The sequence below is a fragment of the Sebastes fasciatus genome, chromosome 10 (genome assembly GCF_043250625.1).
Source record: "Sebastes fasciatus isolate fSebFas1 chromosome 10, fSebFas1.pri, whole genome shotgun sequence".
In the NCBI taxonomy this organism is placed as follows: domain Eukaryota; kingdom Metazoa; phylum Chordata; class Actinopteri; order Perciformes; family Sebastidae; genus Sebastes; species Sebastes fasciatus.
The window spans coordinates 19452910-19469844 of record NC_133804.1 but is presented as its reverse complement, the minus strand read 5'-3'; the positions used below and the strand labels follow the sequence as shown (position 1 = coordinate 19469844).

The following is a 16935-nucleotide window of genomic DNA, read 5'->3' as shown; positions in this document are numbered from 1 at the left end:
ATGGTGGACCGGGCCTTGACCCGTGTCATGAAGGGAGGACTCAGTTTGTGAGTAAACCTGCCCTGACACAATTTATTCCACATGCAGAAGACCTCCACGTCCATCCATATGCTGCAACCTACAGCAATTACAAGTTTAATTTGTTTTATTGGTGACACACACATACCTGGATGCCCAGTAGGACCATGTGTTGTCACCTCTCCTCCTCCTCCTCACACAAATGTAATCAGTCCATATGCTGCGTTGGATCATTTCGCTCCGCCGCTAGGTTTCCCTTTCATGTTCATCTGTTGTTCTGAATTGTAGGCGGCTCTAGGGCTTCTTTCCAAAACCTGGCCTACACTATGAGACAGATGATTTTTTGGCTTTAATGCCAAATGAGTTTTCCCGCCTCCTGTCCTCCTCCAGCCCTCTTGTGAGCACATGTGCCACGATGGAACTACACAAACACCCTTACAGTCATACAATAAATATTTGTTGCCTGCTTTATCATAGAAATTCTGAGTTTATTGTCACCCAAGAAGACCTCCATCCAACTTCTTCATGATCACAAAGAGTAAATTCAGGAAAAATCTCTGAAAAGGTGCATTAGGATTGCTCATGTTCCGAGATGTAGACTAATAGACTGCGTTCTATGGTGCCTTTACCTCATCGTAATGAATAAAGCCTAACAATCATTGTAGTGGCAGCTTGCTCTAAACCAGGGGTCTCAAACTCGCGGCCCGCGGGCCAATTGCGGCCCGCAAGACGATATTTTGTGGCCCCCACCTTGATATGAAAGTTTAATGTTAGTGCGGCCCGCAAATTTTTTTTTTTTTTATAAAGTTTTTTATAAAGTTTTTTTTGGGGGCATTTTTTCATTTTTATTGACAGGACAGTGGATAGAGTCTTGGAAAGGGGGGAGAGAGAGAGTGGATGCGGAAAGGGCCACAGGCCGGATTCGAACACGTGCCGCCGCGGTCAGGACCAAGTCTTGTTACATGGGCGCCCGCTCTACCAACTGAGCTAACCAGGCGCCCTCGGCCCGCGAGTTTTATGTGAATGGCAGTTTGCCGTTGAAGGTCCCTTTGTTGCGCGAGCCCGAGCTGAACGAACCTACCAATCACAGTGGGGTATATGGCTCCCGGGGACGGGCAATCGGCCGGGCTTGATGCAAGCAGAGAAACATTTCACAACAACTGTGGCGGCGCCCGTGTAACATCGCATAAGCTTGATTAAAGCTTGATTTATACTTCTGCGTTGAATCGACGCCGTAGCCTGACGTGCACCTCTCCAGAAATGTAACTACACGTCGCGGCGACGCAGACCGCAACAGCTGTGATTGGTCCAGTCTCTCAGCGATGCTGAGCGGCCAGGACCCCGGACAACCACAGAAAGTTCTACTTCTCTCTGCCTCCATCTTTTCAATGTTTGTTCACACAAATCCACTCAGATATATTTTCTCTTTTCGGCGTTGCAGTAATGTCAGTAAAAGTTCTGTGGTTCAACAGTTATTAGCTCCAACTCCGCTCAGTTTCTGTTTGTAGTACAAGAAGAAGAAGGAAACTCATAGAGACGCCGCCGCCAACTAGCGGTTTGGTGGTGTAATTGCAGAGCAACACAAACACAGCAGGCACAACTTTATTGCGGAGTGACACCAAGTGGAATGAATATATATCTTGTCACACAGCCCCAATCATGTCTTTTTCAAAGCCTGCAGTGAAGAGAAAGGTTGGTGACGAGCACAGACAATTTCAGGAAAAGTGGGAGACGCAATAGAGGCCATGTTCAGAAGAACCGTTCATGTTCTTCAATGTTCCATTAATGTTCAGGACAGTTCATGTTCAGAAGAACCCATTCAAGTTAAAGAACTGTTAATAATGACGTTTGAGAAGATTGTTGTTTTTTTTAACAAAGCTTTTTTTGTGGAATACCTGATGCGGCCCAGCCTCACCCAGACTCTGCCTCCAGCGGCCCCCAGGTAAATTGAGTTTGAGACCACTGCTCTAAACCATCCTCGCCACTTCTAGCAGGATGTAAAGGTTTCTGACTCACGTAGACTAACATGTCCAACTTCCACTTGCCTTCTGCAGACACTCACTCCCTGGTCAGCTTCAAAGTCAGAAAAATTGTTGCTCCCCATCCCGCTCCCCTGAAGCCTAACTAACATTAACCATACTTAAAGGGACACGCCCACATTGTCCAATAGAGGGACGACTAGTTAGGCACATCTTAAAGGGACTGTTTGTAACTTTTTACAGGTATAAATCTAACGGGTCGGGATCCCATGCGCACTCGCGTGTGGTCGTAGTCTCTCCTCCTCTGCCTGCTTGCCTTCACGCACACGCCGCGTGCGTTCTCGCTGTCTCGCTGCCTCGCTCCACCTCTAGACGTGCATGCGCGCACACTACACACTGCAGGAGAGTTAGTTTAGCTCTGAGAATATCTAGTGAATGTACAGTGGACGTTTGTGCAGAAATAACTGCTATAGCTCCTCCAGACCAACAGAGATTTCCCGTGTCTTGTGAAGTGACGGGGCTCCGCAGTGAGAAACGTTATCGTCTCCGACCGGGTGCCGGTGTCTCCCTGCGGGCGCAGTCGGGAGACGATAACGTTTCTCTTCCTGCTTCAGCCCCGGAGGCTGAAGCAGGAAAGGCCAAAACTAGGATCAGCAGTGATTCATAGAGAGACCTTCGTCTGGTCAGCTAACATTACTGCCAAGCAGTTGAAATATAGAGTGATATTGTGGTTTTAGCTGACGTGCGTCGCCTCACTGTGTTGAGCCATGCTCGTTCATGTCTACGTAGAGCGAGCACAAACGCGAGCCCGACGCTGACTTTCGTTGACTTAACGGCCACAGGTGTCGCTGTTAACAAGCATTTATGAAAGTTACAAATAGTCCTTTTAATATTGCACAGATTTACTGTTTGTTCAATGTCCGTATGGCCCAGGGAAAGAAACTGTTCGCGAGTCTGGAGGTGCGGGCTTTCATTGACCACAAAAAATAAATTCAGGAAAAATCTCTGAAAAGGTACATTAGGATTGCTCATGCAACATGTTATGTTAGCTTAGATCTTTCTTCCTTTTTTGTTATTGTTTTTTTTTCTCCTGTGCTTGGTTTTATATATGTGCAAATAAATACATTTTAAAAAATAAATACAAAAGAATTTTCCAAAATGTAGACTAATGGAGTGTGTTCTGTGGTGCCATTACCTCATCATAATGCATAAAGCCTAACAATCTTACTTTGGACAAGCGAGGATGCATTAGGTAATGCCACAGTGGAGACCGTCACTGCCTTTCTGGTCGCTTCCTCCGGTGACTGTCCCTCCTCCTCCCGGTGTGACGTAGTGAGGATCCTCCGCAGCCCACGGTCTGTGGGCAACGACCCGGCGGGTATAAAAAGCTTCCCGGGACTCCAGCCCGTCACTGCATGCAGCCTTCAGCAACTCGTTCACCAGAGCTGAACTTCAGCAGAGATAGCAGCAAGCAGGCACCTCCTCGCCAGCAGGCTAACTCGCTTTCGGCTTTGGTTCGAGATGCAGACTCGCAGCACCATGAGATGCTCCAGCAGCTCCAGCAACCTTAAAGGTGAGTTCTTCTCCATCATGCACCTGCACTTTGAATGCATTTTTTTTTGATTTTGCAAATGCATTTCTGTGATTTAGTTGACTTATTGCAGCTTGTGCACTCACTAGTGTGCACTTTTTAAAGATTTGAACAAAATGACTTGAGGAACAGTCAACTTTTACACTTTAAATTCACATAATTCACATTATTGTAAGGCAGGCTTCTCGTTGCCTTAACTATAAATTTACTTGTTACTGAAGTAAACTACTGTAGAGCTTCGTCTGTGCAACAGGATCTACTTTAATGTCTCAACTCCAGCCTATAGGACAATTGAACACCGATAACCTAAAAGGTGGCACATCACTTCTTACTTCATATCACTGAGTCACATCTTAATCATCACTCACTTTATAGTTTTATAGTTTATAGTTCCAGATCTAACTTAAGGAGCAGAATACAATATGTATACTGTATAAAATAAGTCTTTACAAAAATAAATCTAATCTTACATTATTTTCTGTTAACTCATTTGTTGATTTAATTTATTATTACTCTTTTTTTTTAACTCTATTCTTTTTTTTGTCATTATTATTATTGTCATTTATTTTCTTGGTTTTGTTTCGGTTTTGAATGTTGAGGTTGTTTTCTCTAGTGTACTTAGTGTCTGTAAGCTCATCTACTTAAAAGTTGGTTTATAGACTGTTGTAAATACGAACAGTGGATTGCATACACGAAAACAGACTTGAAAAAAGGGAAAAAGTAAAGTATAAAAAAAAAAAATTCACATAATATGTCCATGTTATTCTGGGTAGCAGCAGCTTTGTGTCTGTAGAAAACCGCTGAATTTTTATGAACTTTATGATGATTTTACGCACGGTCATTTTGCATGTAGGTCTATTTTAAATTGTTTACCAAGATGTATTGTTCATCAGCCATTTTAATTTAAATCGTGTTTGCGAATTATGGATGTTAGAAATGTAAAGGAAGGTAGCAAATAGAGGGAGCCAGAGTGCGCACTTTTGGGGCATTTGTGCGCAAAGATTTGTAAAAGCCTCTAAAAGAAATCTGTGTGAACTTATGTGATATCGTCATCCAAAGGAAACGTGATTTACAACACGTGATCAAAAGTTAGTATGTATGTTATAGCTGTCCTCTAAAGTTTACCTCCTTGTCCAAATCTCTCCATATCTCATTTACGCACAGAGATGTGCTGATATGCTGACGATTCCGAACTTTACTCTTCATGTCGTGTCGACTTTAGAGTAAATAAGACGTATGAAGACTCTAGAAAGGTGTCTTATTCCACTTAAAAGTCCTATCTCCAGTTCTCCCTCTGCTAATAGTCCAACTTGTTAAGAGGTCAAGAGGTGAGTCGCTGGAAAATCTTGCGCACAACAGATGAATGGGAACTTCATCATTATTTCATGTGTATTGCTTTTCCCGCGGTGGCCACTTTTGTGCGCTGTTATCCGAGCTGTGCCAAGAAGCTGCTGCAAAATTGATAAGAACCGAAACTGATCCGGGTCTGGTTGCCGGTTTTACGCGTGCCCTCTGCGTGACAAACCTCTCAACGGAAACGTCCCTTTGTTAACCTGAGAACTAGGAAACCGGGTTAATTTAATCTAGTGAGGCACGTGTGATTCACGTATCTTGTCTCTTAAATGTCTTTATAGTAGATTTGGAGATTTTCCTCTTCTAAACAACTGAATTACAGAGTTATGTAACGGTGTCACAACAGCCATGGAGACCTATGTAAAGTGATCCGGTGGATATGAATGGGTGAATGATTTCTGTAATGTAATCTGGTGAATTATATATGAACCCCAAAGTTCTGTAAACCCATCAACAAGTCACGGGTGAAAGCACAGCAGTGCTAAAAAGAATCACTGTCAACAGCAACGGGTTTGACAGACAGACAGCGAAGAAAGACTGGTGTCAAAAGCTGAAATCAACCTCTCCTTCTTTGTCTGTCTCTCTCTCCGGGACTAACTAGTGCAACAATGGTCCTTTGCTGCTAACCTGACCTTCAATTGTGTTCCTTTCATGAGAATGAACGTCCTCTGTCTCTCTCTCTCTCTGCAGGTGGATTGACTCTGTGGCTAATTTTGTGGCTGGTGGTGGTGAAGCCGGGCGGGGTGTCAGCATGCCCAAGGCTGTGCGTGTGTTACCCAACGCCCATGACGGTCAGCTGCCAGTCCCAGAACCTCACCATAGTGCCGGCCGGTGTGCCGTATGACTCACAGCGTGTTTTCCTGCAGAACAACCGCATCACAGAGCTGCGCGCAGACTCTTTTGGCTTCGAGACACAGGTAAAAATGGCAGTGAGTGCATCTGTGTGTGCATATTTCCCTGCAATATTTGTAGACATTCAAATTCATCTTTTTTTTCTTTCTCCTCTCTCCTTCCATTGTGCAGGTGCTTTGGCTGTATGGCAACAACATCACGTGGGTCGAGGCCGGGGCCTTCAGTAACCTCAGGGTGCTGGAGGAGCTGGATCTCGGCGATAACCCGCTACAGCGGCTGGAAGGTGGTGCGTTCAGGGGCTTGGAGAAGCTGCAGAGCCTGCACATGCATCGCTGCAAGCTGGCCACTCTCCCCCATGACCTCTTCCACAAGCTGTACAGCCTGCAGTTCCTCTACCTGCAGGTAAAACCAGCACACACACACACACCCACACCTAAAACACACAAGTTTTTAGTCATGCAAGAGTATGTACACGTGATGCAGACTTGATTTATGGACACATCAGTTGCCAACATGAAGGCTGAACACCCACACACATAGAGACACTGTGCACGTTGAAGGATTGTATTAAGTTGGTTCAGTGAGTTGCACACGGCCCGCAGTCACAAAAATGCAAACTGAGAATAGATATAAGTAATTATTAAAACATTTAGAATCAAAGCAACACATCTCAGCTCCAATTAGAACTATTCAACAGTCAAAAAACTAAATTTATGTAACCATCAAAATATTAATCACGCACAACAGATTGCTTTCAGATTGATTGGCAGGGAACTAATGACACAGAATGATCGCAAAGTGAGCGGCTGCCAAATTCTCCATGCACACACACACAACATATATGTATAATACACAAAAGGGAGCGTACGCCCACACATTTCCTCTCAACAGAAGTTCTAGCTGCTAGTCATATGAGACGAAATGATCAAACATAACTCTAGGATAGAATAAATGAAAATGATTAAATTCCCTGCAGTACAATAAACTCACCTAAACTCTAAGCTTGATTTATACAGCACTTAAAATCCAACCAAATAGTTTTGAATCACAAAGAGTAAAAAAAAATACTGTTTCAGGCATTCATTACCGTGCTCTATGTAAATTAGCTTGCAGAGGTTTTTACAAGACATCACGTGTATTTTTATGTTTTTGCCAGTGTTGTTCTCAGCTTTTTGGCAGCTGACAGTGAGATCTCAGCTGTCGGACTGTCTTTGAATCCCCCATATTAAGCTCTGTTCCAATCAGAAAATAAGTCCCTGCCAAGCAAAAAAAATCTCTCCCACATTCAGTTTGGTTCCAGTTTGTAGAGGTCACTTCTGATCATTGTTGAGCTACGTTCAGATAGTAAGTCCCCATATATGGTAACTTCAGAGAAAGTGAGTTTTTCCTCCTATCAAAGCTGATAGTAATCACTGACAACTTTTGCCAACTAGAACAACCCAACAGTCTTCCTTCGTTTTCCAAAGCACTAAATCTTCTTGTGTTTTGTCTTTGCTCCAGGAGAATCAGCTCCACTTTCTGCAGGATGACCTGTTCTCAGATCTGGTCAACCTCAACCACCTCTTCCTGCATGGCAACCGCATCCGTGCCCTCTCTGAGAACGTGTTCAGAGGCCTGGTTAACCTGGACCGCCTCCTTATCCATGACAACCGCGTCAGGCAGGTCAACCGCCGGGCTTTCCGTGACCTGGGACGCCTGACCATCCTTTACCTGTTCAACAACTCCCTGGCCGAGCTGCCAGATCAGGCCATGAAAGACACCCAAGGCATCCAGTTCCTCCGCCTCAACGGGAACCCCTGGTCCTGCGGCTGCGAGGCTCTTCCCCTCTGGGAGTGGTTCCGCACGGCTCGCATCTCCTCCTCTGAGCTCATGTGCACCTCCCCATCCCAGCGTCGCGGCCAGGACCTCAGGTTCCTCCGGGAGATGGACTTCGCCCTCTGCCCTATGCCTGACCCCGGCTCTCTGGCGGGAACCACCACGACCACCTTCAGCACCAAGACCCGCTGGTGGTTCTCCAAGCACAAGCCCGCATCTTCATCCAAGGCCGCGTACCAGAAGAGCAGCGAGACGGTGAAGGCCTTCCCCTTCCCCGCCGGGAAGCCTGAATACCTCCCCAAAAAACCCTCCGAAACCATCTCCACCAAGTATGAACTGTCGGAGGACGAGGCGGCGCTCCCCAAGCTGGACCAAGAAGAATACTGGGCCAACTACGGCAACGAAGACTCCTCCATCCGCTGCTTCGAGCTGGAGTGCCCCCCGGGCTATGACAACCCAGCCTTCTCCTCGTCCTCCTCCTTACCCAGCACCTCATCCCTCCTCCACCTCCTCTCCCTCTCCATAGTCACATGCTCCCTCCATTTCCTTTTTGGCTGAACTCTTCTCTCCTTCACTCCTTCTTTTCCCTTCTGATATTTCCCCCCGCTCTTTCCAACTCTGAAAAGAAACCTGGATCTTGATTCCTTTCAGTTACCTCCTCAACTCGCAGGAGGTGCAACACTGACGCAGGAGACAGGCGAGGCAGCAGGGAGCTGTTTTAAAGAGCAGTTGAGTTGATGTAGAGTAGGACAGGATTTCACTGTTGAAGTAGCTGCTGCTTATTAGTACAGGCTTTAAAAAAAGCAGGGATCAGATCACGGAAACTGACTCTGATAGCGGCGGTACAAAGGCAGAAACCTGCAACAACACGATGAAATGATAGAGACACAACACACATCTGGTGTCTCCAGATGTTTTTTGATATCACAGCTGTGAGCAACGCAGGCGTTGTGACTCGACTACAGCTATTTTCTATATCAAGCGTTCACCATCCACTCACCACGAACATTGTCCACCACTAATTTCTTTCTTTCATCATCAATAGAAGTGGTTATTAATGATACCGGAAGTTGGAGATAACGAGAGTCTTGGGAGGAAAGAAAAGAAATAGAAAGAATTGCAGGGCGAAGTTGAAAGAAAAATCAATACAACGTGAGCAGAGTGAGCTTAAGATATTCATCTAAAGGCAGAGAAGGATGAGAGGATCATTAGAACTGCAGCCAGGAGCGGCTCTCCTCTCTCCTTCAGATTCTTGTGCGATCCCAGAGATGCCAGCGAACCACCACCACCACCCACACGTGTACATACCACTCATCATCACTGTACATACACGCATCCTAAACGGCTCTGTATTTTAGACTAGCTGGATTTTTACCTTTCCTTTTTACTGTAGTACCATTCGGTAAATGACCGCTTGTGGTTTTAAAAGAGATACTCATTTTGTAAATGAGAGGCAAACAAATGAAATGTAGAAACTCCTGTTTTCGTCCCCCGTGTTCTCCAGTCTTGTCTCTTCCTCTCTCAGACGACCTAAAAATGTTCCAGATTCAGATTTTCTTTTGTGTGTGTGTGATTCAGTTTTTGTTGTAGACTAATAACCAAAGTCCCGAGAAGACCAGTTTGATCAGGTCTTTTCTTAAAATGAGTGTCTGTGTGTATGTGCCTGTTTTTCCTTTAGAAATATGGCCTTTGTCTATCTGGATGTCCAAACTGACAGATAACAAGGTTAAAACAACACCAGAGCTGAATCCTTTACAGTCTTTTGTGTTGTATTTAGCTCAGATTGAAAGTTGAAAAACTCCTTTACGCACAGATAAACTTACTAGCACCCATGACTGTTTAAAAACTGCACAGTTTCCGAAATGCACGAGAATCTGGGTCTCGTTTCCACATTTGGCAAATCCAAGAATTTCATCTGATTTCAGTGATATCTGTTTTGTATGCTACTACAGACCACAAGGAGGACAATCAAGCTGTCATACACTTTATAAGAGATATTTTCTTACTCCACTGTGTGTTTTTAGATACTGGGAAGTTCCTTGTTAACCCCAAATGTTTTTGAGTCCATACAAATCTGTGAGTTTCTGCATAGAACATGAAGGATACTGTGACGCTGGTAGATTCTGTATTTTTCAATTGAAAAACTTGTTGAAAGTTGAAAAGTGTTTTGCTTTATTAATAAAATAAACAAACAATTAAACAATATTGTGTTTGGGTTTCACTGTTGTTTCACTGTCGTCTTCCCTACGGAAGCCACAAAACGGGCGACAAGTTGGTGAGCTGGCACAAACACAACATATACAGATAATAATAGATAGTAGAAACCTTGACGTAGTGATGGAACACATTCATTCATCTAGTCTTGACTCAACAGCCTCCTGCGGGCAATATTTTACACTTTCACACTAAAAGCCCAATAAAATAAGAGCATCAGAAGCATGAACGTTGTCAGCATCATCAGAGCTGTCTTTTATTTTGACATCTGATAGCTCTGACGTCCTCGTGCCATTAAAGCAACAATCTGGGCTTTGTTTATTTAGGAGTGAATCACGTCATAGTGCTCCTGTCAAACCTCTCAGAAAAGGGAGGTGGTATTTGTAGTGTGTGTTTGTGTGTGCGTGACAGTGTGTGAGTGTGTTTGTTGAAGGTCACCAGTCTCAACTGTTCGCTCCTCGCCCCAATCTCTTTTCTCACCATGTGCAGAAGGCAGCTATATTGGGCCAAATTATACAGAGAGATGGATGAATGAGCTGTCCAAGTGTGTGCGTGTGTGTGTATGTCTGTGTGTGTGTGTTTGGGTTCAGTGTGTGTGTGTGTGTGTGTGTGTGTGTGTGTGTGTGTGTGTGTGTGTATGATTCAGGGAAGGGGCTGAATGGGGAACAGGCCAGGATGAAAATGTGACGATGTGTCCCGGAATCAGCACTCCCCCTCAACAGATTAACTCTCACCGTGATAATGACGGTGATGCATACGCTCATGTGTTGCATATATATTTACATGTGCAAATACACGCTGACACACACATACACAAAGTTCAGAAAAGTTTGGTGGGGCGGCCCTCTAATCTTTTTTATCTTCCAACTCACAAATAATTCATCACTTTCACACCTTTGTTTTTCTCCTCCCTCACTCCTTCCGGTCATAGTTTACAACAGATAAATCCTCAAACCCACATATACTATTGTCCTTAACAGCATCTTTCTTTCAGAACTTTTCATTTCCTCAAATTCAACATGCACATTTTGACCACAAAGGAGATCAGTTTAAATCTGAGGGTGCACTGAGACTACGTGTGTCTGTTGTGACGACCCCTGCCGACCCTTGTCAATTTTTGACTTGAAATGAAACTCGTGACGCGTGTTTACAACATGGAAGTCGTGTACACAATATGCTTGGCGTTCAAGTGGTAAAGTTGCACACATACACATATACATGTGTCTGAAGTGGGCCTTACATGTGAAGGTTGATGCATGTGTGGGCCCATGTATATCTGTGTGAGTGTTGAAAAGTATACCTATATGTTTATGTATGTCTAGGTTTGTACACATGCGTACATGTATATATACTGTATGTATATATGTATTTTTGTATGTATGTATGTGTATGTATGTGCATATATGTGTGTATATACTGTATATATGTGTATATGTATATATATATATATACATATACACATATTTGTGGGTTTATGAATATCTATATGGGTATGAATAAACATATGTGTATGTTTATATGTCGACATAAATGTATGTGTACAAATATATGCCAGTATCCATGGTATATGTAAATGAATCTAATGTACACACTTGAATACAGCATCCAACCTAGTTGTTATATATTTTCTGTTTTTTATTTCTAATGCAGATGTTGTTCTCTTTTGTGTACATCTTGTTTTGTCTCTTTGTTCGTTTCTAAGCTCATTACTTAAAAGATTGTTATGAAAGTATGAAGCCAGCAAGAAAGTAACATAATGCAGTAAATGTAAAGGCATAATGACAGAGGAAAAAGATGAGTCCTCAGACATATTATTAAATTACAAAGAAAAACAATATGCAACTAAAATTACAATATATTAACTTATTATGCACCAACAAATTAACTACCATGGCCTCCACCATTTCTGACATCAACAAACACGTCACAACTCGTGAACACGGAGCTTTCAGAAACGTTCCACTTCGTGAATACGACAAGAGGGGGGCGTTCATATGGACTCTTCTTGTGAACACCGTAAACACGACCCCATCTGAAGGCACCAAATCTGTCTGCCATGTTTTCCAGGTACCTGGTGGAGGGGATCGCTTGGGCCTAAGAGTCTATATAGCCCCGGCTGTTACTGGCAGTCTGGTTTCGCTCTCTGCCTGCTGTGCTGCTGATGCTGCAGTTCATACTCTTCCCTTGTTTTGTTTGCTACAGACATTTTCACACATCCACACATGCTTACATTAGTGATTACTGACTTCCCACGTTTGTTCTGTTCTCTTTCGTTACTTTGTGAATAAATCCCTTTATAGTACTTTTATACTCATCTAGAGGTAGAGGCGGGCGCATGGTGTTGATTGTGCAGCTGATGAGGTGATTCGGTCCAGCTGGAGTTCGGCTGTGTGCTTTGTTACCAGAGCTGCTTTGGTCTTTGTTTGTGCTCTGGTTTCTGGTTTTGGGAAGATTCACCATGGCTACTATCCAAATTGTATACTTTTTCTTTTTAGTACGTACTACAGCTGCCCTTACAAAGTACGTACTGTTGCATGCAGTATGCATACAATTGGGACATGCTAAATGTTTTTCTGGCATATTAAATGGTATGATAGTATGGGTATTGGAACACACAGCATGTGTCTTTTCAGCAGGAAGCGTCGGTTTCTCCAGTCTGGTCATAACACTGTTAATAAACAAATGAAAGGAAATACTATGAACCAGTGTCACAGAGGTTTGGTTGGGTTATTGTTCTGTGATTGGCTGCAGAAGCAACAATGTTTAAAAATCCTTGTCTCCAAATCTAGCAAAAAAAATCTGCTATTTTGTCTACAAACATGCAGCTACAGTGGTGCTTTGTTGGGATGCAAACAAGGTACAGTGCAGTTGCAGTGGATGTTGCAATCACAAAAAATGATGGCACTCCCAAATTTCCATCAAGAGATGAGAATGTAACACCGTCACAAACCCTGCTGTGTTTTGAGAAAGGAGTGCAGCTTGTTTTTCTCAACTATCTTTGTCCCCAACATGCTACTACTACTATTCACAGTTGTCTCTCTTCATCCCAGTCCGTAACACGTTTACACTTGCTCTCTCTGTGCTTGGCAACCACTATTATAATGTAAGGCAATCTAAGGGTTTTTCTTTGATATCAGGGTGTTCGCGCTTTAAAGGAATAGTTCAACATTTTGGGAAAGCCGCTTCTGGCATAGAGTGAGATGAGACGGTATCATTTGTGTCCTCTAACTCTCCGCTAGAAAGCGAACGAGCATATTTCCTAATTTCCTGCTTTCTGGCAGTCAAGGCTTCAGACATCTGTGGATTTAGACTTCTCATGGACGTTATTAGTGATAAAAAACAAGAGAAATATCACTGCTGTTGTCCAAAATTGTCAAAGGATATTGGCCTATAGCCAAGTTCAACTCAAATAATTATAAATATTTGACATTACAACCAATGGCATGGTAAAAAAAAATCATTGTAAAACAACTTTGGAGTTAAGTAAAAGGACATTAACTATGGGTCATAATTTCACACAAATGTGCAGATGGCAGTAATGGATGGCTCCGGACATGCTTCCGGGGTTATCCACCTCGAGAAATGCACATCAAAAACTTGAGTCGTGACCAACGTGCTTTACTCTTCCTACATTTCCAAGTTGCTCTTCCATGGCAGAAGTGTAGGCGTTTGCTCCATAGCCTGAAAGCAGCTGCCTGGGTGGTCACGGGACGTCTATTTCCGGTGCAGGAACACAACCAGGCCATTAGCAGAGCGAATTTCTCTGAAGTCGTCAGACTTTGATGATGTGCGTTTATCACACACTGTGCCCACTCATTCCCCCCCAACTCTCTGTCCTTTCTCTTGCCTCTGCCTTTCTTCCTCTCTTTTGTGTGTTTGCCTGCTTTTCATATGCTGTCACTCAGTCTTTGTCTGAACCCCTATCACTCTCTCTCACTCTCTCTCTCTCTCTGCCTGTCACACAGTCTCTCCCACATGGTTATGCTCGTCTTGGCCAAGCCTTCTGTGTTGGCTCGTGTGAGTTGGCGGGTTTGTTTGCGTGTCATTGGCGTGTTCGCTGACGTTCACCCTCACACATGTTCTTATTTGCAGAGGATGAACAGAGACTCACACCCTGACGTCAGAAGGCCCAGGATGGAAACAGAGAGGGATGAGAGAGACTTTTGGGATTTATTCACTGCCACCGAGTGTTTACTCTGAAATAATAGAATACAATTGTTGTCTTTTCTTGACATTATAGAAGAGAATAAGTTCAAACTGCAGTGTGACAATGCAGCCCTGCAGTCAACGTGACATCCATAATTGATGGACATCATTTGCAGCACTGTTGTACTCACCAACTCCCATTGTCAAGCACGTGGAAACATGAGCCTCCAGAGCAGCGGACCTCTGCTCCTGATAACCCACCCAAACGGAAGAGGAAGGAAACGAGTGAAAACAGAGCGACGAGGAGATCCTTTGATTGATCTTAATAAATCATGGAAACACTGAGTATTCTCACTAAACAGAGACAGACTTTGTCATGAGTTCACCCACCGAGCCATAATGAGCCCATCGCTTGTGCGTCACCGGATAAAATGCTACCAAAAGGGCATCAGTGGGAAATAATATTTTTAAAACGCCTGAGACATTAGGAGAAGAAAAGGATGTTGCTTTTAACTCATATGATTTTATTTCATACAACTGGTTTTGAAATGGTTTTCATAACCCCAAAAGCTGGAAAGGTTCATGTAATTCTTCACCAAAAACATAAAAATAAACAAAATTGGAGCAGCATTCACACACAAAGACCTGATTATTGTGAAAACTAATACTATATAGCAGCTTTCAAAATACACTATAAAACCTCCAGTGATACTCTGATCTTTTACTGAAATAAAAGTACCAATACAATAATGTAAAAATACTCCTTTACAAGTAAAGGTTCTGCATTCAAAAGTAAAAGTACATAGGAAATATCAGCAAAATGTTATGTTATCAGATTATTAATACTGATGCATCATTGTTTAAGCAGCCTTTTACTCTTGTAGCTGGTCAAGGTGGAGCTAATATATATGTGTTATATATAAAGTAATGTAGTTTAGTCCCGGGGTTCTCAAACGCTTTGGGGCCAGGGACCCCTTAAAGGGGAGAAAATTCTCCAAGGAACCCCTCTTAATCATAACACCGATTGAGCATAATGCTTACTACCAATTGTACTCAGGCGCATTTGGAAATATTTGTAGTCTAAAACTTTTCAACCTAAATACCTCAGACCTGTTTCATAGTGATAAAAAGAAACACATTTCAATTTGAATCATGTTAACACCACTCTCAAATTGCATTTGGACTCAACTTGACACCATTTACTTTTCAAGTAATTGATCTTAAAAGCTTTAAGAAAATGGACAGTAGAAAGACATATTCCTAATAAATCCAGATGTTTAAATTTACCAGTCTAAAGCTGACCTTCAGTAAGTGCTTCAACTTAATTAAACAGCACAATTTTATAATTTATAGCAAATTATTTCACGGACCCCCTGACAGAGTGCCGCAGTCCCCTGGGGGTCCCTGGGCCGCACTTTGAGAATCACTGGTTTAGTCCAGTGGGTTCCAACCTGAGGGTTAGAGTTCCTCCAAAGCGTCACGAGACAAATTTGAGAGGCCGTGAAATTATTAATGAGAGAGGAAACACAAATACGTCTTTATGTTTTGGACTTTCTGCTAATCTTTGTTTTTTATGTTATTTAAATGACATTTTGTGAGGAATTTAGAGGGGAAATGTCTCTTTGGTTGAACTGCTAACAACTCATAGACATCTGAAACATAGGAGGCCATAAAGGATGGGAACCACTGGTTTAATCTTTATTTATGCATTTTAAAATGCTTTTTACATGAAATCTAAATCTGAAAAGTAAGTAGTGGGCTAATTCTAGCTGTCAGATACACGTAGCATTAAAATTAGACCTTCCAGCATATATGGTTTGAGATTTAAAACTCTCCAGACTCTTCTATCTTGTTTGAAATAGACAAGACATGATGGAAACTTGCTGTTTCTTTTAGCACAAACAAGATGTGAGCAGCGTATTGTGTTTGTACAAAGGAACAGCATATAAGGCCTTTGTGAACAGACTCTTCAAACTGAGAGAATCAAAGCAAATCTGTCTGTGTCAGTGTGACTAATCAGTTGTTGATTGAACTTAATATATTACTGAAGTTGTACAATAACTCAAAATGATTCATGTTTCGTTCAGTTAACACATTTTTATGGCAGCAGGGGAGATTATGTTTCTAAATTAAACCAATGTGCAATGTTTCACACTATAAAGTGCTTAACAGCTTTACTACAGAGCCAATGACAGTGGAAGAAGCACAGCAGGGTTATCAATTAAACATCAGGATATATGTTTACCAGCTGGAGAATCCTAAATAATAAGGTGCTAAACATATTCAAAAAAGACCTTAATTTATGAATGAAATATTTGCCTTCTGTTGTTGCTTGCTTGTGTGTACATACAGACATATCTGCGTGCATGCAAGACTACACATTATGCAGTGTGGAGGCATCCAGGAGCTCTGTGCATCCGGTCTTGAGTCAGTCAGAAATTAAAGGAGGAAAGCGGGGTGAAGGCGGGGCACATCTGTTCGACGGTCTGTCCTCTCTTCTGAAGCTTTACGCACACGGCTAAAAATACGCTGCAACAGACTGCAAAGACAGATTGGGATCCAAAGACAGTAGAGATTTGATGTGTCTTTGTGTCTGGTCTGCTTCAGAGAGAGTGACGCGCTGAATGAAAGATTTAATAATATGGTGAAGGCAACGGGGATAAAAGTTAGTGCACGGCCGAGATGAAGTGTGGGTCTTGAGTTTGTTGTGAACAAAAGAACAGTTGAGCGCTCGTGAGTCAGTCACACCGCCTCGCTCTGGGAGTTTGTAGCCCATTTTTGTTGGCACGGACGCAGCTTGTGACGTCCTTCAGACAATTTGCTCGAGTGCCCAAATATGTGACTGCCACATCCACTGTGTAAGACACGTGGATTCTGTATTGCTATTCCGGTAACACCATATTTGTTCTTGACTTTGAGGCACTCAAACACATCCCTCTGATGCTCTGCAGGGTTTTCTCTCACTTT

The 16935-nt window shown here is 42.9% G+C and overlaps 1 protein-coding gene across 1 annotated transcript; it reads left to right on the top strand.

Moving 5' to 3' along the window:
* The first annotated feature begins 3403 nt into the window (after positions 1–3403).
* On the top strand, positions 3404–9811 carry rtn4rl2b (reticulon 4 receptor-like 2b). The gene is made up of 4 exons (XM_074648750.1): positions 3404–3570; positions 5632–5858; positions 5965–6195; positions 7294–9811. Exons 1-4 carry the CDS (start codon positions 3519–3521, stop codon positions 8164–8166), a joined length of 1383 nt encoding a protein of 460 aa, XP_074504851.1. The 5' UTR covers positions 3404–3518; the 3' UTR covers positions 8167–9811.
* Positions 9812–16935: the final 7124 nt, after the last annotated feature.

Bases quoted from the DNA above. Each gene is read 5' to 3' on its own strand.
- rtn4rl2b (XM_074648750.1), top strand. From the start codon at position 3,519: ATGCAGACTCGCAGCACCATGAGATGCTCCAGCAGCTCCAGCAACCTT. The intron at 3,571-5,631 runs GTGAGTTCTTCT...CTCTCTCTGCAG, and splicing joins CAGCTCCAGCAACCTTAAAG to GTGGATTGACTCTGTGGCTA. The intron at 6,196-7,293 runs GTAAAACCAGCA...TCTTTGCTCCAG, and splicing joins TGCAGTTCCTCTACCTGCAG to GAGAATCAGCTCCACTTTCT.